The 24453-nt window shown below is 65.5% G+C and overlaps 1 protein-coding gene across 1 annotated transcript in view; it reads left to right on the top strand.

The window, feature by feature from the left end:
• MEGF6 (multiple EGF like domains 6) overlaps positions 1 to 24453 on the top strand; it is a gene marked incomplete at both ends in the record, with an annotated part of 97872 nt that overhangs the window by 27608 nt on the left and 45811 nt on the right. Inside the window, 1 exon segment of the mRNA XM_082860327.1 lies at positions 19255 to 19377. Coding sequence (XP_082716453.1) covers positions 19255 to 19377 — 123 coding nt within the window.

Consider the following 24453-nt stretch of genomic DNA (forward strand, 5'->3'; position numbering starts at 1 on the left):
CTCTGGCCCTGCTGGCCGTGACAGTCGGCTGGGACAGGTGTGGCCTGCTGCCCTGTACTTGGTGGTCCGCGTCCCTTCAGGGCAGCGGGTCTGCAGACCTCCTGCTCCAGGACAGCCCGGGGGCTGCCCGCACACAGAATCCCAGCCCTTACAAAGCGGCGACTCTGGGAAGGGCATTCATGTTCGCTCCGTGAATCGTTTAATTACCAGGTTTGTCCCCCAGACCCCACCACCCACAAAGGCGTCTCTGTCTTTCAAGATGACTGTGTCCTCCAGGCCTGCGCTGTGCACAATGGGCTTCTCCCAGGGCTGGCTTCTGAGACGGGCTGGCCTTCTAATGACATAATTACAGCAGGATCCACCAAGAGGCAGACCCTCCGGGCCTGGGGGTCTGTGAGCTTGCCCCACCTGCCCCCATGCCTCCCGGCTGGGTTTTTGGTGAATAGGCCGCTCCAGTGCCCCTGCCCACGAGGGGCCTGCCTTCCGGGCAGGATCGAGGCTGGGTCTGCGGAGAAGGACAAGGCCGCCCAGCCTCCCCTCCCCAGGGCTGCCCCAGGCTGGAGTCCCGCCCATCCTCCTGGGTGGTTTCCTGAAAGGACCCTGTGAATCTGCCCTCTGCCCTTCCCTGCCTCGGCCCTGGTGCCCTGTCCACACCCCCAGAAGCCGGTCCAGACTCTTCCGGTGAATTGCCCTTCGCTGGGCTGCAAGGGCAGTCCTGGGCGTGCCCTGGGGTGGGCTGGGTGCGTGTCCCATTATACAGATGAGTTTCTGATTTGCTGGGGTCAGTGATGTGCTCAGTGCTGGCACACGGCCTCTTGGACCCAGCAGGGCAGTGCGGGGTGCACGTGGAGGCCCCGCTCGGGTGGGCGAGCCTGGATGGTGTCTGGGGAATCTGTGCGGCCCACGTGCCCCGTGTGGGTCCCTGGACCGTCGCCGCCTTGGGACTGACAAGAGTTGGGGTGCGGAAGTTCCCTGGGCGTGTTTGGGGCCGAGGGGCCAGTGCCCGGCCCTCTGGCTGACCTTTTCCTGGCAGCCCGCTGGGCGGGTGAAGCCAGGCAGCTGCCCACTCGCAAAGGGGCTGCGGTGCCCCATTTTCCAGCCCCTGGGCAGCTGCGGTGGGCGGCCTGACACTTTCTGTTCTGGACGCAGGAATGGCTGAGCCCAGACGGGCGGGGCAGTGCTGCTGGCCCTGAGACCCTGCTCTGCTAGGAGGCCTCTCGCCTTTCTCTGCAGGGGAGGGGAGCAGGCGAGCCCGGCCCGGTGAAGGGGGGGCTCGATGAGACAAGTGCCTGCCCCCCGAGTGCCCACAGGCCTGCGTAGTGGGGCATCGGGAACGGGGCACAGGGCAGCGGAGGGCGCTGGGGAGGTGAGTGCGGCACGTGCGGGTCCCTGCACGTGGGCGGCTCGGCCCGGGTACAGGGGAGAGGTCCTCACAGGCTGGCCCGGGGCCCCTGCCCCCAGGAATGGCGTGTGGAAGGGAACTTGCGCACGAAGCCGCCTGAGCCTGCCCTCCGGCCCCGTGTGGACACGCCGTCCTGCTCGGGCCGAAGGGGCCGCCTTCTGAGGACCCGTGGGGTGTCCATGACCACTGCCGACGCCACCCCCACTGTGTTGGGCCCCCTTCTCACCACCCCAGGAGTCTGCCGCTTCCCGCACGGCGGAGTCTCCGTGGCTGGCGCTCACCTCTTACCCCAGGGCCCTGGCACCTAAATGAGTCAATAAAACGTAGCAGCTGCGGAGAGGAGCCCTGAGTCTGAATTCCTGGAGAATTCCTGCCTGCAGCCGTCTGCGCTCAGGAGCCGTTTCTAGGGCTGATCCTGCCCCTGGGCTCAGGTGGCCACGTCCCTGTCCCCCAGCCCGGCAGTGCCCTGAGACTTTGTGGAGGGGGCCTGGGGCAGCGGGCCCTGGAGAGCCTAGAGCCCCGGCTCTTCCTGGGCTCCTGGACAGGCATCTCAGCCCTGTGTCCGCTCTGCCCGCTGTGCCTGCCGCCAGAGCGGTCGCTGTTTGGGGGCAAATCCCAGGAAAGGCCCCGATTGCCCACTTTCAGTTCCTGGGGCTGTGCCTGCCTCTCTGTCCAGTCAGGGTAATTCGTGAGGGGTCTGCAAGCGAGGGAGCTGGCATCGGCATCCCAGAACCTGCCCTTGGGTCCTGGCGGCTCCCGGCATCCCAGAGCAGGGCCTGGCCTCTGTGCCCCGGTCGGATTGCGGCCTGGACAGTGGAATGCGCGGAGCCAGGCCAGCTGACTACGGGCAGTTACCGCCGGGGGAGGAGGAGGCGGTGGGCCGGGGGTGCTGACAGCCTGCGGGACTGCTCTCTGGCCGGTGCTGGCTCAGGGGGAGCTGCCCCCAGCCAGTGTCGCAGCCATCTGTTCTGCTGGGGACCAGCAGAGCGGGGGCGGGTCACCCCACCCTTCAGGGTCCGGGCAAGATGAGCCTGCGGGTCAGCCCTCCAGCAGCTCCCCTGGGGTCGGAGGCCTCTCCTGCTGTGCATCGAGGCTCCACAGGGCCGGCCTTGAGGCCAGAGCGGGGTGCAGGCCAGTTCCCGGAGCGGGACCGAGCCCAGGTGTCCCACATGTTCGTGTGCATCCGTGCTCTCCCCAGGGGTTGTGGCCACCCCAACCTGGGGGCCCCTCGATCCTCCCTAGGAAACCACAGTGCACGTTGGCATGTGCAGGCCCGTGAACACTTGGGACAGAGAAACCCGGACAGTTTGGTTCCACGGGTCAGTTCGAAATGTTCTTGGACAGCGGACACCTCTGTGTGGAGCACGGATTCCTGCCTGTGGAGCCCGCCCCCCTCCCCAGCCTGGGCTCAGACAGAAGGGGCGCCCTGCACTCCTCCCAGCTCCCTGGGCAGCCTGACGCTGCCTAGTGTGGCCTGGGCTCTGCGAGGGCAGACGGCTCTGCCGAGGCTGGCTGGGCCTCGGGGGGACCCTCGAGTCCACTGGGCCTTTCTGCCATCCCTGGGGACTCTGGCTCCGGTGTCCCCGGCCTTGGATCTGCTCTCCTGGAGGTCAGGGCCGCAGGTCTGGGAGCTGATGCCTCCCGAGGGCGTCTGTCACTGCGTGGGCTGAAGGGTCGGGGAGGGGGCCCCTGCTGTGGCCCATCCAGCCCCAGCCCACGCCGCTGGATCGGCCCCTCCCAAGGGCTGTCCTCCAGGCTGAGGGCAGGGCAGGCTGGGCACAGGTAGGTTCAGGGCGGCTCTGGGCTGGATCCAGGACAGACCACTGCCTCCCGGGGTGGTCCAGCTGCTCTCCCCCTTGGTGGGCCTCTCTGGATGCCCCCAGGGGATAGGGGCCACAGAGGGGGGAGGTTCCTGGGGACACGGTGGCACAGACAAGGTGGCCAGTACCCACATGGCGCTCAGTGCCCAGCGCAGGCGCCCAGCCCATGCCAGGGCCTTCCTCTCACACCCCTGCTGGGAGGGCGGCCGGGCATCCTGGGCTCACACCGCCTGTCGCCGGGTGGAGCTGTGTGCATGGTCCCTGCCCTCCAGAACCCTGCGAGAGCTCCGGGACTGGGGGGCCCGGGTGCACGTGGGCTCGGGGGCGCTCACACTGTCCTGGGAAAACTCCAGCTTGACCAGCTCCCTGCCCTGCTTTGCCGATGGGGGTGCTGAGGTTTCTGGGGGGCCGTCCTCCCGCCCGTCCTGCCTCTGCGGGACTGGGTGCAGGGCTGAGCCGGGCAGCCGCTCTGCTCACAGACCCCCGGCCCTCTGGTCTCCCGGAGCGCACACAGTGTTGGCTGTGTCGTCTGGATTCCCACGTGAGGGGGAAGGTGTCAGGGTTTCTGGCTCTTTCTGCAACTCGAGGCCAGAGGACACGCTACCTTGGCTCAGTCAGCCCCGGGATCTACCTGTTGGATCCACAAACACAGAGCCGTCAGGAAGAGCCCTGAGTGCCTCGGGCCTTCAGGATAGACCCCAGCCCATCACTCTCCCCCTGCCCCGGCCTTCCTGGGTGGGCTGCGGGGTCTCTGAGAGCGGTGCATGTGGCTTCAGGATGAGACCCGGGGCTTGGTGGGTGGGGTGAGTGGTTGTGACTGTGTCCCTCTGTCCCTGTGGCCAGGGGCTGGGCGTGATGGCGCCCCAGGTACTAAGAGGGCTGTGTTGGGAGGGCTGGGAAATGCTAGCCATCGTGTGGCCAAGCGCCTGCCCTCACGCCCAGGAGGCAGGAGGGCTCTTTCCTGGACGCTGCGTCCATCTGGGAGCCTCTAGGGACCGTGCTGGGAGGGTCCTGGGCAGTGTGCCCTGTGTCCTGGGAGCCTGGCACTGTTGGAGTACCTGGAGGTTGTCCACCTCCCCTGACCCTGGGGGGCCGCAGACACACCTGCACTCCCGGTGGGGGTGGGCGGAGGGCAGATGGACGGCACTGGGGAGGGGGGCGGCATGGGTACCCGCTCATCCTCATTTCAGAGCCACAGCCAGATGGGGACACGGGGAGGGCAAGGGTGGGGCTGCAGCTCAGAGACCAAGTCATCCCACCCAGCTCCTGGTGGCAGGTATGGAGGGGCCAGGGCTCCGGGAGGGGACAGACACCTGGGCCCCATGCCTCAGACAGCTGCCCGGCCCCGCTCTTCTGAGCAAGGGCGTCTCCCCAGGTGAGTGGGGACTTGGTTTCCCTGACGCTGTGGGATGCTGCTTCTGCCGGGAGGCTGCCCCAACCTGAGAACCCAGGCTCCAGGGTCAGAGACAGCTGACGGACATTGTCTGGTCCAAGCCCGTCCTTTTACAGACTGAAGTGTGGCCTAGAGAGGGGCTGCATCTGCCCAGGTCGCCTCCATGTGTGCTCTGTGAGGGCAAGCAGTCCCTCCTGGGCCCTCCACAATGTTTGGATGGGTGGATGAATGGATGGGTGGATGAGTGGGTGGGTGGATGAGTGGGTGGATGGAGGATGGATGGATGGGTGGGTGGATGGATGGATGGATGGATGGAGGATGGATGGATGGAGGATGGATGGATGGGTGGATGGATGGATGGGTGGATGGTTGATGGATGGATGGGTGGATGGGTGAATGGATGGGTGGGTGGATGGATGGATGGATGGATGGAGGATGGATGGATGGATGGATGGAGGATGGATGGATGGATGGATGGATGGATGGAGGATGGAGGATGGATGGATGGGTGGATGGATGGGTGGGTGGATGGATGGATGGGCGGATGGATGAATAAATGACATGGGGATCCGTGGCCAGGCCCACTGCACACCTGCTGACACACCCTGTTCTCTTCCTCAGGACTTGCTGGGGCAGACAGCTCCCCCAAGGGCCTGGAAGGTAGTGGAGGCCCCAAGGGGGGTGAGTGAGGTCTGACTCTGGCCAGGAACCTGCTACCCACGTGCCAGGGGCACAGGCCCAGTGGGATGGGAGGGCGGCAGCTGGCCCTGTGCACTGAGTGGTGTCCACCCAGGCTTCACCCCGTGAGAGGCAGACGTCGTGCACACAGGACCAGGCTGTGTGTCCCCTTCCCTTCTCTGTGCTGGCCACTGGCCTTGGCCCCCAGCTGGTGCTGGCTTCTGAGGGTGGTCCTGGCTCTTGGAGCCCCTGGAGGGGTTGGAGTCCCAGAGGCCAGCAGGGAACGTGGGGCCCGGGAGCCTCTCCTCCCCCAGTGGTGGGCCCCACCCGCAGCCTCTTAGCCCGGGCCCCGCCCCCAGGGGCTCCCAGCCCTGCCTGCCCTCCCAGAGCCTCTGAGGACCGCAGGGAGATGCGGAGAGAACAGCCATGGGGCGGGTGGGACACCAGACCTCTCCTGGCAGGGGCTCCTGCCCTCCCCTCCTGAGCGCTCAGGGCGGGGCACCGGCGCCCCCTGGTGGCAGCGAGAGGCCAGCACAGGGGCAGAGGGCTGCCTGGGATCTGCGGTCAACAGTGTGGGCGCCGCTGGGGACAGAGGGCCAGCTTCACGCATTTCCTCCTCCACTCCCTTCGCCAGCCCCGCCGGGGATGTCCGATGTCACCTGTGATGGCTGCCGAGGCCTGAAGGACACAAGTGGGAAGGGAGGGTGAGACCCCCGCGAGGGATCTGGGGGCATGAATACGGAAGGGGCGGCCTGTGTGCACTGCCTGTGTTCATTCACTCGTTCACGCATTCATCTGCCTGCGCATCACTGAACCCCGTGTGTCCAGGCCCCGTGCCAGGGAGTCGGCTGCCTGCCAGAGGCCCGCATCCTAGTGAGGAGATGACAGGAAGTAAAGAGAACGGGTTCAGGAGTGGTGGCCATGGGGATGGACATCGAGAGGAGGGGAGAGAAAGTGATGGGGGCGACGTGGCCTCTGAGGACCTCAGTAGCTGCAGCGGACACAGTGTGAAGACCTGGGGCGGGTCCAGGTGGGGTCGCATCCAGCAGGGGGAGCCCCGTGGGGCAAGCCCGGGGGCCAGTGAGGCCGGCGGCCCATCACCAAGGCTCTGGTGGGGCACGGCTGGGGGGTTATTCAGTGACCTTGCTTACTGCACGTGTGTGGAGCGTTCACTCACGTCAGGATGCCAGGAACTTTAAGCTGGGACTGGGAAGCAGGCTCCCGAGTGCCGAGGCTGGAAGCCAGGCAGCCGTGGTGGTTCGTGCCAGGGCCAGACTGGTGGCCGGGGTGACGCCAGGCCAGGGCAGAGAGAGCGAGCCAGTGCGGGGGAGAGGAGGCTGCCTGTGGGTCCAGGCGAGGGGAGGCTCCGAGTGAGGGAAAGAGGGTCTGGTCCAGGAGATGCGGTGGGTAGCGGGGGTTCCTGAAACCAGGAAGACCAGGGCGGGGGCAGCCGGCAGGAATGTGGGGCTTCTGTTTAGGCCTCTGTGCCAGGGGGCAGGTGTGGCAGGGAGGTGCCCTCTGGCCTGGGGAGTGGTGGCTATCTGGGTGGGTGCCTGCATGAGGCCACAGCCGTCCCTTCTCAGAAGTATAAGCACCACGGGGCCCGGGCCTCTGGTTGCTCGGGGTGGCTGCATCAGCCTCCCTCTGGTCTGTGCCCCCATGTGTTGGAATGAGGCTGGACTTGCCAGCTCGCTCGGGCCTCTCGGATTCAAACGCTGGGAGTGTCAGCCTCGTTTCTCCTCTTCGGGGCTGCCTGCAGGCTGGAGGAGGGCTCTTTGCAGAAAACATAGAACTTACACTCAAATCCAGATTTCAAATGAAGTAATCATCACTGTTGAATGTTCCTTATTTCAGCAAGCATTCTTCCAGAATTTATTTGCTGACCTTTACCGTGCGCCAGGCACAGCTGGGGGCTGGCCACGCCGTGGCTGCTGCGCAGACGTGGCCTGATCTCAGGGACTTTCAGTCCAGGGGGAGTAGGGAGTCCAACCGCCAGAGGTGTGATGGGGCCAGGAAGTGGGGACATGTAAGCTGGTCTGGCCCGAGCTGGGGTGGGGCAGCCACCCTATGGGGTGGCTCTGTGCTCCTCTGTGCTTACCCAAGTCCATTAGTCTGTCTGTCTGTCTGAGCCCATAGTTCTGGGATCCTGTTGGCACCAAGTGTGGGGCTCAACGCCGGGGCCTGCAGAGACGCCTCTATGCAGAGCTTTCCCGGTCAAGCCCCCGGAGCTCTTGGGGAGAGCGAGCTGCCCACCTGAGGGTGAGGCCTGGGAGGGGCCAGCTCCCCGATCAGGGGCCAGCCTCGTGTCCTGGGCAGGGGCAGGTCTGGCAGAGGGGCTCCCAGCGGGGCAGGTGCTTGGCTGGCCAGAGGCTTAAGAGTGTCCAGTGCCCTGGTTTCACTCTCACCCCAGGGTGACTGGGCTCCCACTGAGGCCCAGCCCCATGCCTGGTAGGGTTCTGAGCTCTGCTTCAGGAAATAATGGAGAAGAGCTAGTTCCCACCCCTCCCCCTCCCCCTCCCCTCTCCTCCCCTCCCCTCCCCCCTCCCCTCCCCTCCCCTCCCCCCTCCCCCTCTCCCCCCTCCCCCTCCCAGTTCTTCCTGATCTTGGCTTAGAAGCAGAGAAAGAGGCAAAGAGAGGGCATCACACCCTGTCGTCCAGAGCAGAGGGTGGCGCCCGGTATTGAGGCCATCCATGGTCAGGATTGCACTGTGTGGGCCTCGACTGTGCATGGAATTAGAGTGACTCTGGGGGACCCCTCGTGAGCTCAGGAATCAGAGTTCTTGGTACAGAGAGAGAGAGAGACACGCACCACGTGCAGGCACGCACACACTCCTGCACACGCACACACGCACACACACAGAGGAGACGAGCTGAGAGAGCGCTTGGCTCGGCCACACCAGCCCTTCCCGAGCCTCACCCCTGCCGTGGGGGCAGCTCAGAAGCAGAGGCGGGCGCCCGGCTGCAGGCCTGTCTCTCCGCCAAAGCGTGAAACGTCCCAGGAACTCAGCCTCGGAGGGGGGAGTGGAGACCTGGACATTTGGGGAACCAAGGAATGTTCTTGGCTCCCTTCTGGGCCTTTTACATTTTGTCTTGTTTTCTGGGAAACAAATGGAAAAAAAAGCCCCATTCCCACATTTTTGGAGGCTGATTTGTATAAACAGACCAAACCCGATAACTTTCAGAGTAAACAGAGAAACAGTCTGAAGTCAGGCACTGGGTCTTGGGCGGAGGGCAGAAGGTGATGGAGCCCTTCTGGTCCTGCCTGGGCCACTCCGCGCCCTTCAGTGCCTTTAATAACAACTTCGTGCTGACTGCCTGCTGGGGTCCTGCTTGGGAACGTTCACGGCCCCCATCACCAACTTTGCCTGATCTCCCTTGATGCCTGCCCCTCACCCCATCTTGGGCCTCGGGGGGGCCTGGCTGGACTGGCAGTGGGAGTCCCCCCTTAGCCCTTGCGCCCCCTCCCTTCACTGGTTCCCCAAAGCTCCTGAAGGCTGAATCCCCTTCTTTCTCCACGGAGCCCGTGGCAGGACGTGCGGCCTCCTGTTCTGAAAGCTGTCTCTCCTGCCCGTGGGGTCTTCTCTGCGTGCCCCCGCCTGCTTGAGACAAGCGCTCTGTGAGTTCTCACAGCATCACCTGACCCTGGGCCACCTCTGTGCCTGGCCCTGAGGGTACTGAGGGGCTAAGAGCTGACTCCTGCCCTGCAGAGCCTCTGGACTCTGAGAAAGTGTGGGCTCTGGTACAGGAGAGGCCTGGGGGAGGGAGAGCCCAGCAGTGGGTGACCTGAGCCCACCACCCCACCCTCGGCCTGCCCCTGTGACCTTCTCCTGGAGGGGACCACCTGGTGACCCTGGAAATCCAGAGCGGGTGAGGCCTGTCTGACTATTTCTAGGTGACCCACTCTTGGTTTCCATGGTTGCCCTGGAAACCACAGATGGGGAGGGGGTTGACAGGGCCCAGCCTCTCTTGGAACCCCCGAACCTGGAGAACTTTCCTCTAGGAAAGCCATGTGAGCAGCTCCGCGCCCTTAAAAGCATGTTCCTAAGTGAAGGAAGCCCGTCTGAAAATGCTACACGCTGTATGATTCCAACTCATGACATTCTGGAAAAGGCAAAACCATGGCGGTGGCACAAAGGTGGTGGGTGCCAGGAGCTGGGGGAGGGGCATAGTAGGTGGAGCAGAGGGCCGTCTAGGGCGGTGAAAGTCCCCCGTACGATGCTGTCAAGGTGGATGCGCCCACAGGACAGCGAGGGTGGTCCTTGTGTAAACCGCGGGCTTCGGCGAATAACGACGTCTCGGTACTTGTCCGTTTATTGTAATAAACGTAGACACGAACGAAGGATGTTAGTAATAGAGAAGGTCATGTGTTGGGGAGATGGGAGCACAAGGAACTCTCTGTACTGTCTGCTCAATTTGTCTGTAAACCTAAAACTGCTCTACGAAATAGTACCTGTGGATTCCAAACAAAAGATGAAGCGAACCCAGCCTTCCGCGCCTTCGGGACTGGCCTTGCCGGAGCTGGTCGCGCGGGTGTCTCCCCGCTCCCGGGGCCGGGCCGGCTCCTTGCTTGCTTTCTCCGCTCTATTTGGGTTTTCTTGGCATATTGCTTAGTGCACCTTCAGAAACCTCTCTGTCCTTTGTCCCCTGAGGACAGGCTCCGTGGGCCCTTTGTACCTGCCTGGTCCCCTCACTCCTCATGAGCTGTTTGGTTTCTCATCGTCATCGTCACAGATGTTTGGAAGTTGACCTGAAGGGTCAGGCATCCGGGTTCCCCGAGCCGTCCAGGCAGAGCTTCTGTGGCAAGTCCAGTTTCTCCACCAAACTAGGAGAAACCATCCCCTGGAATGCAGCGGCCTTAAAATGATGGTCAAGACTGAGGTCCCGTTAGGGGACAAGGAGCCGGGCCTGAGGACCGGCCCCGTCACGCTCCAAGCCCACAGGGTTCCTTCTTCAGCCGCTGGGTCCCAGGCACTGGCCTTGGGCGGAGTTGGGTTCATTCCAGACCTTCCAGGTGCGGCAGGCTTGGCAGAGAGAGGTCTTCTAAGGTGTTCAGTTTTAGAAGGAAATGAGACAGGAGGCCGAGGAGCCACATGTGTGTTTATGAGCCCATGCCAGGGCGGCAGTGTCCAGAGAGAGAGGCAGAGACAGAGAGAGAGGAGAGGCGATGGCAGGAGGGCCGCCCCCCGAGGCTGAGCTGCCACCAGGGAGCGGCACTGAGCCAGGTTGTTTGCTGTCCAGGTGAGGGTGGGCGGGAAATGTGTGTCCTTCAGACGGGTCCAGATGAGAAAGCCTCGCTTTAGCCAAACAGATGATAAATCCCTCTCTTTCTGAGCCAGCAAAGCAGGGTGGTGGTGGGGATGGCTGCCCTGCAGGGTATCCGTCCTGCGCAGGAGGACCCATGGGGCTCCTTTAGATGACAGACTCTCCACGAACCCCAAGACAGGGCTTGGCGCTCAGCGATTATCCTTGGAGCGGTGGGACGCAGGCCGCCCGTCTCCTGCACCTGTCCCAGCAGCGCCCCTTGGAGGGACTGAAGGGTTCCTTGCAGCCTGCGTAGTGTCGGCCCTGGGGACGCTGCCTCCAGGAGCCCTCCCGGGTTTTCCTGTCTGTGCTTCTCCCTTTGGGTTGCTCTCTCGGGCTCCCTCTCCCCACATCCTGGAAGTCTTCCCTGCCCCCCCGGCTGGTGGGGCCCTGCAAGCAGAGACGGTACGTCCTCGCGGGGGTGTTGGACGCCGGTGGATGCTTGTTGTGGGTGTGGATGAGTGATGTGTGGGCCCCTCATCCCTCTGGCCTGCGCTGAGCTGGGGTGGGGTATGATGGGAATTGCATTGGAATGTTCTGGCTGCCCCGGCTGGCGGACTTCTGAGCTGCAGGAGAGAGATAACCACCCAGCCAGGTGGCAGCAGGCTTACAGAGCAGCTCCTCCCAGGGCGGGGGTGGGGGGGGTGGGGGGGTGGGGGGGGTGGGGTGCGCCTCCCAGGGCTGGCCCAGCTGGGCGGGATGCCCTTTGGCCAAGGGCAAGTTGCAGCCCTGGAGCAGTGTGAAGAACTCTTCTCTAAAGTAGTTTTCATTCTTTCCAGTTGTAAAGGTGACACCTGCCCGATGACTATTAGTTTTCTTTTGCTGCAGTGACAGATCGCCCAGATTTAGGGGATTAAGACACACATTTATTCTCTCACTGTTCTGAGGTCACAAGTCCAACATGGGTCTCGCTGGGCTCAAGTCCAGCTGGGGGCAGGGCGGGCTCGTCCTGGAGGCTCCGAGCGAGAGGCTGCCTCTGGCCTTTTCCAGCTTTAGGGGTGCCTGAGGTTCTTGGCTCGTGGCCCCTTCCTCCACGTTCAAAGCCGGCAGTGAGGCGCCTCTCACGCCCTCACTTCTCTACTCTGACTCTCTGACCCTGTGATGACACTGGACCCGCCCACGTCATCCAGGACACGCCCCTATTGCAAGGTCAGCCCATTGGCAGCTGTGATTCCACTGCAGCCCCGCCACCCGCACCCAGCAGGCCAGCGGCGTTCCGGAAGGTTCTTGGGAGCACCTGCATGGTTTATGCCATTTTCCTGGGTCATTTTTGCTGGGGCCTCGTCTACTCTCCGGAGCGTCCCATTTTGGACGACAGTCACGTGCTGCCCACCCCCGGCCGGGTGGGTCTTGCGTGGTCCCTGAGCAGTGGGTGGTCCTCTTGGTCGTCCTCTGTGGGGCTGCAGGCTGCTCCGGGGCGGGGACGTCCCCAGGCTGCAGAGAGGGCAGCGCCGGGAAGCCTGGGGTGTGTGCTGGGTGGAAGCTGCAGGCGTCTTGTCTTTGCAGGAGTCTGTCCCACCCCTGCTTTTGCTCCTGATCCGAGAGGGCAACTGCGAATCTAATTCCCTCCGTCAAACAGCTTTGGACCTTCCAGTTTCCCCGGCAACATCGTAAAGCATGTGTGACGTTTTCTGCCCCAGGTTGCACCTTGGGGGCTCTCTGGACCAGGGTGGTGGAGATCAATCTGGAAACGGGCTGTTCACACAGGGCTCCAGGTTACATGGGGGCTGACAGTCCCCACTCCCTGTCCTGGGAACTCCTGGCGGGTGGGGGGCTGAACACTGACCCACAGGGTGGCCCCCCAACGTGGCCAAAATCAGTGCCCAGACCAGGGAGGCTGCTCCCTCTGTGACAGGCTGAGCCGAGCCGTCTCCGCTGGCCACAGCCCTGCTCCGGCCAGTTCCCACGCCGCTGGGATCCTGTCGTCCTGCGTGGGAGGGTGGACTGTGGTGGGACAGCTTTTTGAGCTGGGGGCTTGTTTCAGACATTTGCACCTTGATGGATGTCAGAAGGATGCTGGGCAGGTCCTCCATGGTAACTGTTCCTCAGCCGGGGGCAGGGGTGGGTCTGCCCTTGGCTATAGGCTCTGGTCCCCGCCCCACCTGACAGACTCTTCCCTGGGAGCCAGGGAGCCGGGAGGGAGTGTGGTCCGGGAGCTTCTGGGACGAGCTGAGGCGGGTCCTGGCCTGGCCGCACGGCGAGGCGGGGAGGCACGAGGAGGGGGTTCTGTGCTGCCCTCTGGGGCCTCTGCGTTTTTGTAATGGGCCCAGGCGGCCGCGAGAGTGAGCTGGGGTCTGGCTTTGGCTGTTGTGGGCCTGGGTCCTAGGCCGGGCCTGGGGTCTATGCTGCTTTGGGCTTTCATTTCTGACTCGAATTAAGTACCGACGAGGGATCCGTCCTCTCCGAGGGGTCCCTCGGATCCCCTAGCCGTCCTCTGCATTCATTCCTCTGCCCGTTTTCGGGATGGGGTTTTGCGATGGGCCGTGTTCACCCAGCGGCCAAGAGGCCGAGCCAGCCCAGACCCTAGGCCGTGCCCTCGGGACCCCAGCCCTGCTTTGGGCGCTGCCCCACCCAGCTTCTGGCTGAGGGGAGCGCAGGGCGGAGGGCACTGCTGTCCAGGCCTGGATGTGAGGGTGGGAGCCATGCGGCCACGAGGCCAGGAGCCCCGGCTCATGGACGAGGCAAGGGGAGGCTCACCCCTCGGGCCTCAGGACGGAGCTTGGCCATGCTGACGCTTGGTTTCAGCCCAGTGACATTGATTCTGTTCTCGTGATCCCCAGAACAAAGGAGGATATATTTCTGTTGTTTAAGCCACCAGATCTGTGATCCTTTGTCACTGCAGCCCAGGACACTATACCAGCACCTCTGACTGTGGCCCGGACACCCTGGGGCCGCTTGCCTGACTCCAGGTGAATTTCCAGCTCCGCTGGGTCAGAGCTGAGGCCCCTCCTGCAGCTCTGCCCCCAGCCCAGCCTGCTGCGGACCCCTCCTCCTCTGCCTGCCTCGTCTTCCCGATGCCCCTGCCTTCCCAGCCTGGTCCTCGCTGGGAGCCACCTTCTCTCCCACAGGCTGGTGGCGAGGGCCCAGCCCAGTCCCGTGTTTTGTCGCTGCTTTGTGGCCCCCATGGCATCTGTCCTCCGAGGCTAGCTCAGAGCCCCTGCAGGGTCCTTGCCTCACTTGTCTCGGAGGCCGCACCCCTGCCCACGACATGCAGTCGGTGCCCGGGAAGGGGGTCTCTGGGGTGGGGCGGGGTGCGCGTGCTCCGAGGCAGGCCCAGACCTGCACTGGCCAGGGTGCCGAGCTGGCGTGTCGGCCTGCAGAGCAAGATCACTCAGGGAGCCCCACCTGTCCGGCCTCCCCCCGGGGGCACTGGGGGCACTGGGGGGAACATTCCTGGGGAGATGGACTCGGCAGGCCAGGGAGGGGGTTCCCCATGCCGGTCCATCTGTGCTGGCCGCAGGGGTGCTCGGGACACCCCTCTCCCCAGACGGTGCACCTCCTGCCCTTCAGTGGGCTTCCCCAGGCCCCCTGAAGCTCAGGGCCTTTGGGGAGCTGCACCCCCCGCTCCCCCCCATACATCGAGCTCCTCTGTCTCTGTGTCTGGAGCCCCGCACGGCTGACTCTGGTCCAGCTGGTTTTCGTCAGCCCCCCCGGCTGAGATTTTGAGAGCAGCCCTGACCTGTCTGGGTGACACCTGGCAGCAGGAAGGGAGGGTTCTTGGCCTCCTCGGCAGGCAGGGCCTTGTAAATCCTGGCTCCCGACAGGTAGCCTGAGGCCTAGGTGGGCGGACGGGAATAAGGGCTGACTGTCTGTGAAGCCAAGGCCTGGCCACATCCCGGCCTGGTGCGCTGGGCGGCCTCCCTTTGGGTGGTCTCAGCTTCCGTTCTCGGGGTGAGACTTCCTCATCCTCACAGGTGGCGCGGGGGTCCCTCGGCCTGCCCTGTGCCCTCCCCTGGAACCGTGTGCCTTTTCTCACCTGCTTGACACCGGGGGACTCAGAGGCCCACCACTGGCCGTCCAGACCGGGCCGGGCTGGGCTCTGATTCCAGCCTCGTGTGTAGCTCGCAGTCACCCTCAGAGCCTCACTGTCACACCCAGGCTGCTGGTGGACGGGCAGGGGGGTGTGGAGACCACCTCTCTCAGGGGGCCCCTCATGTTCCGCCGGGGTCAGGAAAGCATGCTCCGCGCTCTGCAGCCCCTGGTGGCCGCATCAGCTGGAAGGTCAAGGCCTCCGGAGCCCTCGCCCAGGCTGGGTGGCCGCTGGCTACTTAGGGCCTTTGTAGCCCGAGGCAGGGCCCTGTGCCGGGGCCAGAGCTGTCCAGGAGCCGAGGCCCAGGCACCCCCTTCCTGCTGCACCGAATCCCTGGAGATCGGCCGTGTGGGGGCCGGTCTGAGGAGCGCTTTCGAAAAATTGAGGTGGAATTCATGCGACATAAAATCGACCCCTTTGAAGCGTGCAGTTCAGTGACATCAAGCACGTCCACAGTGTGGTATAACCACCTTCTCCACGAACTTCATCCCGAAGGGGTGATCCCGAAGGGGGCCCCGGACCCATCAGTCAGCCGCTCCCCACCCATCCCTCGCCACCCCCAGCCCCTGGCTTCCACTCATCCACTGTCTCTGTGGATTTGCCTGTTCCGACGTATCCTCTAAACAGAATCACACAGCATGAGGCTTCTGTGTCTGGCTTCTCACCGAGCAGCGTGTTTCTGAGGTTCACCTCGCTGCTGCGCTGTGCTCCCTTCTGTGGCCGAATGCTGTCCGGCGGCAGGGCTGGACCACGTGGGCTTATCCCCTCGTCTGTCGATGGACACGAGCTGTGTCCACCTGCGCTGCTGTGGCCGCGCCTGCACAGACGTGCGTCCAAGTCCCTGTTTAGGTTCTTTCAGGCAGATGCCTGCAGTGGGCTTGCCGGGTCCCGCAGGGACTCTTGGCCTCGTCGAGGGAGGTGTTACGGTCTTCTGGCGGAAGTCCTCCCCAGGGAGTGGGCTGGGGCAGCCGCCTCCCCCTCAGGGCCCTTCAGCCCGGCCTTTCGCTCTGTGTGGGGAGGGGGTGGGTGAGAAGGATGGAGGGCCAGCTCTGGGGGTCAGTGTCCACACTCCACGCTCACCAGAGGCCTGGCCTGAGGGCCAGAGGCCACTCCGCCCTGCAGCCTCGCTGCAGAAATGGGAGGAATGCACCCTGGAACCCCCAGAAACGCCGCCTTCCCTCGGGTTGGGGTGGTCCTGCGCTGGTTGCCCAAGAGGCCAGGGTTTCGGGGCGCCTGCCTCCTGAGTGCTTCCTGGAGCAGAGCGCCCTCCGCCACCGGCCAGACAGGCCCCAGCGGCAGCTCCAGGCAAGGACTTGTCTCAGGGCAGGCCAGGACCTGGCCGTCGACCTCCTGACCTTGCCTGGGCTCAGGGCACCCCTGCGACAAGCTGGAGCGTTGGGCCCATCAGGCGACCAGGCCACTGGGCTCCCGGTCACCCCCGCCCCAGACTGGCTTCATGAGCAAGAAAGGCAGTCAGACCCCGGGTGGTTTCCTGGGCCGTGTCACTGCCCCCGTCAAATTCTGATTCACATGTGATGATGGGCCAGAGCTGGATGGGGTCCCTGAGGGCCAGCCAGCTGGGTCCCCTGTGGGGAGGGTGGGGCTGCCGGGAGTAGCCGTTGGAATTTGGCTCAGGGTGTCCCGTGCTGGGGTCCCTGGTGAACTGATGGATCATTCTAGAAGTAGGTTTGTGCTGCACGCCACCCTGGGCCAGGGCTTCCCAGGATCTGCTCTCAGAAGCCCCCAGGTAGCCCTGGTCTCCCCACCCAGCTCTGGAGCCCCAAATACCCGGTCTTGGGGCAGGAAGGAAAGGGGGTTGTCTCTCTGTCTCTCCTTCCCAGGCCTGTGCAGGGAGCTCCAGGCACCTCTGCCACTGGCCTCCCCGGGGGTTCCAGCCCAGGCCTGGCTGCTGGTCTGCGGCAGTCCCCTGTCCTCCACCCTGAGGCTGGCCGGGGAGGGGTCATTGCTGGCCCCGCCCTTGGCAGGGCTGCCGACTGTTCTGGGGTACCCACAGGGCGCACAGCTGCCCCCCAACCCTGAGCTGCCCCCCGCCTGAAAGATCTGCTGTTTACTTTGGTTTTTGAATCAGCCATACCGATTCAGAAAGGATTTAGGGAGTCCTTTCCACCCCATCCCCAGGCACCCACGAGGCACCCGCGGGCGCCTACTCTTACAGATGCATTCCACAGCCTGTGCGGGCTTGTCCTCGGTGCTCGTCGCAAGGAGGCGACGAGGTCAAGGCCCCGAGCGCACGAGGCTTGGGTTCTGGAGGGGCTGCGGGTACAGTGGTGCCGGTCCATAGGTGCTACGTGTGAAAAGCACAGCCTCTAGCTGCTGGGGGTGGGGAGTTAAACAGGTGATCAATCCCCCCCCACCCCGCCCCGCCCCAGCAGGTGACCTGAACCTGATGTGCAGAGTCTGGGCCCTCCCCCGAGCTCTCCTCCTGCCCAGGATGGCGGGTTCTTTACGACTGTACCCCTCACCCCTCACCCGTAGCTGTGTGCCCAGCAGGTGGTCAGCAGAGGGGAGCCTGCTGAATCTGCCCGGCTCCTCCCTGGCCCTGGGCAGGGTCACCTCCTTCTCAGTCTGGGCTGCCACTGCCTGGGGAGGGGTCACGGGGAGGGCCAGCCCCCTGCCCGCTCTGCTTCTCTCCGGGAGGCCCCGGGTATGATGTTTGTGCAGTGGCCCCCTGCCTGCCTGGCCTGGGCTGGGCCCCGGGACCCTGAGGCTGATGGGGCCCAGTTTCCATGCTGAGGCTGGCGCGGTCCAGCTGCGAGCAGATCCAGTGCAGAGACGCAAGGGGCTCAGCTCAGCCGGGGGGTGGGGGGGCTGCCAGGGTGCTGAGGCTCGGTACCCAGCATGCAGATACCGGGGGGCAGGGGCAGTGCGGGCCAGGCAGACATGGCGCCCCCAGGATGCCGTCCAGACTGCGGGTGGAGGGACACATCAGGTGCCATTGTGAGCTCCAGGCGCTGCAGCCCACGGTGCCCTGTCAGCCAGCGGGGCCTTTCTGCAGGCGTAGGAGTCCCTGAGGCTCCAGGCCACAGTGGCCCCCTGTCACCGGCATCCATGGGTCAGGGCAGGGCGCGGCGCTGTGAGGCAGCTGTGAGGCTGACCCTGCCCTGGCGGTGGTGCGGGGGCCCTGGGGACCCTGCCGTGTCAGCAGCTGTGAGAGGGCGCCCTCGGCCTGCGGCCCCGCTGCCTGGCCGGCCGCCTGCCCTCCCTGCTGCCTGGGGCACAGCCCAAAGATCAGGACCGGCCCTGGGGCTTCGGGGGGCTTGCACCTGGCTGCTCCCTTCTGGTGGGGCTGGTGGAGAAACCCTGGGCACCCCGGCTCTGACCCCCGGACTGGGGTGAACCTGGTCTCGCCCCGTGTTAACTCTCTAGGAATTCCCAGACAATTCCCGATGTTAACGTTGCAGGCCCGGGCTGACGGCGGCATTCCAGCACCGCCTTTCCCGTGGGACCGTGGCCTCCCCTGCAGCCTAAGCCAGGCTCACCATCTCCCGGGGACCCTCCCGAGGAGGTGTCAGCAGAGATGAGCGCCGAAGCTGGGGGCGGGGGCTTGGCCTTGGGTGGGGCTGCAGCCCCTGTGTGTCTGGGCCGCGAGCCTCAGGCGAGGGTGGCGCTTCCAGCAGCTGCACCCGCTGAGCTGCGCTGGCACCTGGCCATCCAAGGCCTGTGGCTCACTGGGGTCTCCGCTCGGCTCCGGGTCATATTCCCCATGAGACCAGGAGAGCCGCTGCCTTTGGCCTTGAAAGGCTGGGAGGACAGGGCAGAGCCCCTCAGACCTCGTGCAGGTAGCACAGTGTGGGTCTGGGGGCGGGCAGAGGTGCCTGGTCCCCTTGTCACCCCACACCCGTGAGGTGTTCTGGGAAACGAGGCACCTGGGTCCTCCAGGCCCCGGCTGGTGGGCTTGGGTGTGTGAGGCCATGATGCCACCAGCCCCAGGCGGGTGTCTGGCACTCCAGCTGGCCACATGCCCCGTCTCAGGGGAAGCACCATGACCCTGCACCCACAAGGGCTGAGCAGGGGCCGGGGAGCTGTGTGTTCAGCAAGGTGGCCTCGTGGTTGGGGTCCCCTGCCTGCTCCGCCCCGCACACCAGAGCCCAGCGCCCTGTCCAGGCCTGGCTCACGTGCCACGCGATCCCAACAGACCAGAGAGTGGGGGGAGGTCTGGGCCCGGCGGTGAGGGCTGGGGCTGTACCAGGTCTGGGGACAGCTGTGAGGGTGACAGTGGGGACTCCTCTGGCCTCAGTGCTGGGGGAGGCCTGGTTTCCCCAGCAAACCGGCAGCTGGACGGGAACACACGCAGAGGCCATTCTCGGGGGGAACTCGGCTCCTTGGGGAGCAGGGCCCACTCCTGTGCCGAGCTGTCCCCGCGTGGCATTCCTGCCAAACCGCACTGGAGTGCCTTAGGCCGGGCTGCTGGTCCCGGGTGCGGGGAGGACCTGGTTGGCAGCACAGGCCCCCTGCTGTGGACAGGCCGATGGACCGGTTCCCGCTCTCGTGGGGCCTGTCTGGGGGGTGAGGTCGGCCCGTCTCTGCCGGGCCGTGTCATCCTGTGTCGTGGGAGTCCTGAGCTCCGCCTGGCCCCGTGCCGGGCTCACTCGTGTCTCCCCCCTCGCAGACGTGAACGAGTGTGCCACTGGCAATGGGGGCTGTGAGGGCCAGTGTCGCAACGCCCTGGGTGGCTTCTACTGCCGCTGCCCCCCCGGCCACCAGCTGCAGGGAGATGGCAAGACCTGCCAAGGTAGGTCTCTGGCCCGGCCCCCGGCCAGCCCGCTGCCACTGCCTGGCCTTGGTCTCAGCGCCCCTGCCCTGGCCGACCCCTGGGGCCGCCTGCCCCCCACCCCGGGCTGCTCGAGGAGGGCCACTCGGGGTGCTGGGTGGTGATGCCCAGCTCCTTGGGGTCCTCCCGCCCGACCTCTCCCCACACCTTTGGGGAGTCCACACGTTGCTCCTGAAACTAGCCTTGGGGGAGTCAGAGAGCCTGATGTGGGTGGAGAGCACCTGGGGGCCGTGCAGGGAGAGGGAGGTTGCTCTGCTCGGGGAAGATGCAGCTGGCGGCGGGCGGTGAGGGGGCGGCCAGCTGACTTGCGTGCAGCTGCAGGACCCCCGTGAGGGACGGAGGGCGGGCCGTGTGGCCGGGCCGCACGGGGACACCGGGGACGCCCTGCCCTGCCGAGGGCTGGCTGAGGTCCTCAGCTCTGGGCGTGTACCACCGCTGGCAGGCTGTCAGCAAAATCAAGAACAGACAGAGGAGAATTCCTGGAGAGGAGAGAGGGCAACAGGTTAGCGCTGAGGCCGGGAGGAGGCGGGGGAGGGCGTGCGGGGCTCACGCTGCTCCCCCCATCTCCCGCACCCTCCTGCACCTGCGCCGCCCCTGCCTGGCCCCCGACCCCAGGACTGGGTGGGCAGCTTGGCCCTCCTGAGAGCACAGGGGCTGTGAGCCGGCGGGCATCTGCGCTCCCTCCCCAGAGTAGCATCAGACAGCTGCGGTCATCTCAGAACACTGTCTCCAGCTTTGCCAGAGGCCGGCTGTGAGCCATTCCTCAGGCTGGGGGCAGCGGCGGGGGCACAGCCACTGGACTGGGGGTCTGGGCACCGGGGGAGCCTGCCCTGGCCGAGACGGTCTGCGAACAGGGGTGGGGGGGCTCGCTTCCGGCGTGTTTTCGTCAGCGGCGAGGCTGGGGGAGGGGGCGAGCGCAGCGGAGAGGCGGCAGTGACCTGTGGCTTGCAGCCCGGGACCTGGGGACCCTGTGCCTCTGGGGAGGGGGCCGAGCAGGAGCCAGACGACGACGACGACGTCACCCACCCTCGTCCTGCTGTTGGCCTCGGTTTCCCCTTCCATGAAATGGGCCCCTGGGAAGTGGATGACAGAACTCACCAAGGCCCGCAGCCCCGCCCCAGGGCACACCGAGTGCAGGTGCAGTTGGGGGGAGGAGTAGCCCTCCCCAGACCTGTGTCCGCTCTCCTGTCAGCAGCCCCTAAAGTGGGGGTGGCTGCACTGGTGTCGGGAAGGAATCGGTGGCCTTGAACTTGCCAGGCCCAGGGCAGGCCCCCCATGGGCCTCAGGCCCGCTCACCTGCCCCCAGCCTCCCCGCCTCTGCGAGCCCCAGGGATGCCGCACACAAGACACGTGCTCCTGCATGGAGGTCTCCCGGCCTTTGACCCACGGGAGGTGCCCGTGGAGGGTCCCGTTCCCCACCCACGTTTGCCACTGGCACACTGCTGCCCTCGTGGCCTCTCTGAGCCTCTCCTTCTGCATCCAGCGTCCCTGCCGTGAGGCGTCCCTAGCCCAGTGGCTTACAGATCGGGGCTGGGTTTCGGGTTTCCCGTTCCCTGCCCCTTCTGGTCCTCGGCCCCCAGAACCTGCGGCTGGGCAGCCCAGCCCCTCGTTGGTGCCTGGGAGGCCCCGGGTCTCCCAGGTCCAGGGCTCAGGCCAGGCCCTGTGGGGGCGGGGGGGCATGCTGGGGCTGCCCCGGGGCTGGGCGTCTTCTGACTTGTGCTCTGGGCTCCGGGTCCTGCCCTGGGGCCCAGCGGCCAGATGCGGTCCTGGAACACATGTCCACAACTTGGCTACAGCGGAGGGTCAGCAGGCCTGGCCCTGACGGCGTTCCTTGGGACGCTTTGGAATCCCTTAATCCAGAGGGTCCCAAGGACAGGCAAGGTGGTTGCCAGCTGGCTGTTGGCCGAAGGCAGGGGTACCAGCGATACGACCAGGGAGGGGGCCAGGCAGGAGGGATGGCCCTCAGACCCTGCGCCCCGCCGCGCCTGCCCTTTCCTCCCTCCCGGCCCCTCCCCGGCCCCGGCCCCCCGGGAGCTTGCTGACCCTGGCTCTGCGTGTTTGGGATGGCTGGGGCTCCGAGTCACCGCGTGGCCGGGAGGGCTCTGCTGAGAGCCAAGCGCCTGCCTGCTGTTTCCTCTGTCCCCCTGCCAGCCCTGCCGCCCCTGGAATCGCAGCTCCGGCGAGTGAGTGGGGCTCTGGCGGTGGCCGGCTGGCCTAGTGCAAGCAGAGCCGATGGGAAGTCAGGATGTTACGGCAGAGGACAGGATGGCTCTGCCGCTCTCACGCGGGGCCGCGCGCCGAGTCGCCGGTGGGGTGAGACCAGAGACCGCTCCAGTGATTACTTGCCGCGATAAGACTCTGAGCGCTGGCACGGGGGCCTGGCCGGAGGGCGCCTTGGCCCCCGACCGGGGAGAGTCGCCAGGCTGTGTGTCTGTCATGTTCTGGGGGGCCGTGCTGGGCAGGAGCCGTGCTCCCCTCTGCCTGGGGGGCAGGTGCCTCGGGGCGGACACATCACCCAGGTGAGGCCGCATGCCTACTGCTGCTCTCCCAGCCACCCCGCTAGGGCGTGGCCTCTGACAGGTGCCGGCCCTCCCCCCCAGACCCGAGGGCACGTGGGCTCAGACCTGTGGTTTATGGAGGTGGCGGGCCCTGGGGAGAAACGTGGGCTCCACCGTAGAGCTCTCATCCAGGACCACCCAGCTTTCCACGTCAGCTGCTCTGGGGAGGTCACGGCAGGGTCTGACTGTGGCGTCAGCGGTGCCCAGGACGAGCCTCAGCTCAGCGCCTTGGGCCGCTCTGAACCTCAGCCTCTTCCTCTGGAAACTGGTACTTATAATGCCCTTGCCCCTTAGGGCACCCGAGGGGAGCGGGGGAAATGCCTTGAGGCCCATGGCCCAGCGCCCGTGGAAGGCTTCCCACTCCCCAGGCTGGCTTCAGGGGGGCGCCAGGGATGGAGAGAAGAGGGGGCCCAACCTGAGCTGAACCCCTCCCCACCTGGCCTCGGGCCACGTGCCCTCGTCCCCAGCCTCCCTGCCTTCTCTTGACCAAGGTCTGCAGGGATGAGCCTGGAGATCTGGGGGGAGGGACCAGGACCCCCTTCAAGCCTGGGGGGCACTGTGGCAGGTCTCCGCCTGCCCCAAGGCCCCCCCCCAGTTTCCTCTCCTTGCTCCCTCCCCCCACTGCTGGCTAGGTGGATACTCAGTCCATCTGTGAGGTGGGTCCAGTCCTTCCGTCGGGCCGGATGGTGTGGTCTGATGACCACAGTGACATTGGAATGGGGAGGACGTTTTTGGTCCCGTTCTGAGGGGGAAATTAATCCCGCTGGTTGGAGAAAATCAGGGCGTCTCTGTAGGGGAGACTCGAGGCTTGGCTTGGACGGGGCCTCTTGGGTCCAGGCCTGTGCGGGGGGTGGGGGGTGGGTGGGGGGGGTGGTGGAATTATGCCTGAGGCGGTTCCACTCTTCCCACCCTTGTTGCCCGCCCCACCCCCACCCCCACACCACCCCTGCTCCAGGAGAAAAGGAGGGGCCTGGAAAGCGGGGTGGGGGGTTGCTGGGCAGGGAGCAGCCTTTGTCGGGTGGGAGTCCTCAGCCCACCATGAAAACGGCTGGCTCCCGCCTGGGGGCCCGGCTTGTTCCCCCCGACACCCAGCTCCTCCCTGGCTGTGGGGCATCCAGGACAGAGCTGGGGTCGTTAACGGGGGTCTGTGAGAAGCCCATGGGGGATCGAGGCTTTGGGACAGTGGGGGCGTCCCTGCCCCACAGCCCCTGGGGGTCCGGCATTGACGTCGGCGCGGCCCCCGCCACGGGATTGACCCTTCTCAAGGGTGAAAGGGGCCGCTCTAAGGCCCCTGCGCTCAGGATGGCCGTGCACCACCCCCGGGATGGTGGTGCGGGATGGTGGGGTGGTGCCCCCCACCCCGCCTGACTCGGCCGTTGCCGTGGAACTTGTCCCGTCGGGGTCCGGGTGGGAAAGCAGCCGAGCGGCGTCCCCACCCGACGAGGGTTCTCTCTCTCACCCACCCGGCCCGGCTGCTGCCAGGTTCTCACCGTCCCCGAGGGAGAGGCAGGAGCCTGGGAAGTGATGGGCCCTGATCAGGAAGCCCCTGGGGCTCCAGCCCTGGGCTGGGAGGGCCGTGGGCTGACCCGGGCCAGCTGTGTTGTCCTGTGGCCGTGGGGGAGGAGGGCAAGGGGAGCTGCTAGGGACCCTCATCCTGGCGCCCTGGACGGGTGGGTCCTGTCGGCACTTCCCCCGGCCCTTCATGGTGGGCTTTCTCTGATCCTCCTGCTGTGGCAACATTTGGTCCCCACCCCCGATGGCAAGACCCCCTAAATGGGGAGTTTCGGGAGCCTTTAGTGCTAGGAGGACTCTTGCACTTCCTGGGTAACCCAGCTTCCCCAAGTCAGGAGAGCGGGAAGGGTGGCAGGACTCTTGTGCGGAGGTAAAGAAGGCCGCCCAGCCTGCTCCAGCCCACACTCCACGCCAGGCTCCGGCTGCAGCCGCCATGCGTGTGCTGGGCTGCTCAGCGCTCACACTGCCCCATAGCCCCCATTTTATAACGAGGAGCCGGAGGCCCAGAGAGGTGCAGGAGTGCATTCAGGGTCACACAGCTAGGGGGTGGCAGGGGGGAGGGATGAAACCCAGAGCGAGGTCGTGGGCCCCCCGGCCCCAGGCCCCGCTGAGGCCAGCGCTCAGGCCCCGTCTAGGGGTCGCCTGCCAGCATGCGGGGGCTGGGGCGGGCTACTAGCTCAGTCCGCACGGCCAGCACTGTAGCAGTGCCGGCACAGAGGGGCACCAGCAAGTATCTACTGAGCGACCTGCCCTTGCGGATGCAGAGACTGAGGCCGGAGACGTGGCCCGGTGGGCCTGTCGTGCACCTGTGGACCGTGGATCCCAGCGTGAGTGAACTTGGGCCTTCACAGCCCTGGCCTCGTTCCTGTGAGGGCTGGAATCGGGGCCTTCCCTGGGCCGGATCCGCTGGCTGGCTGTGCTCCGGACACGAGTGAGGAGGCCTGGCCCCGGGCTGCGGTCCCTCCAG

Source organism: Leucopleurus acutus (genome assembly GCF_964270905.1).
Source record: "Leucopleurus acutus genome assembly, chromosome: 2".
NCBI lineage: Eukaryota > Metazoa > Chordata > Mammalia > Artiodactyla > Delphinidae > Leucopleurus > Leucopleurus acutus.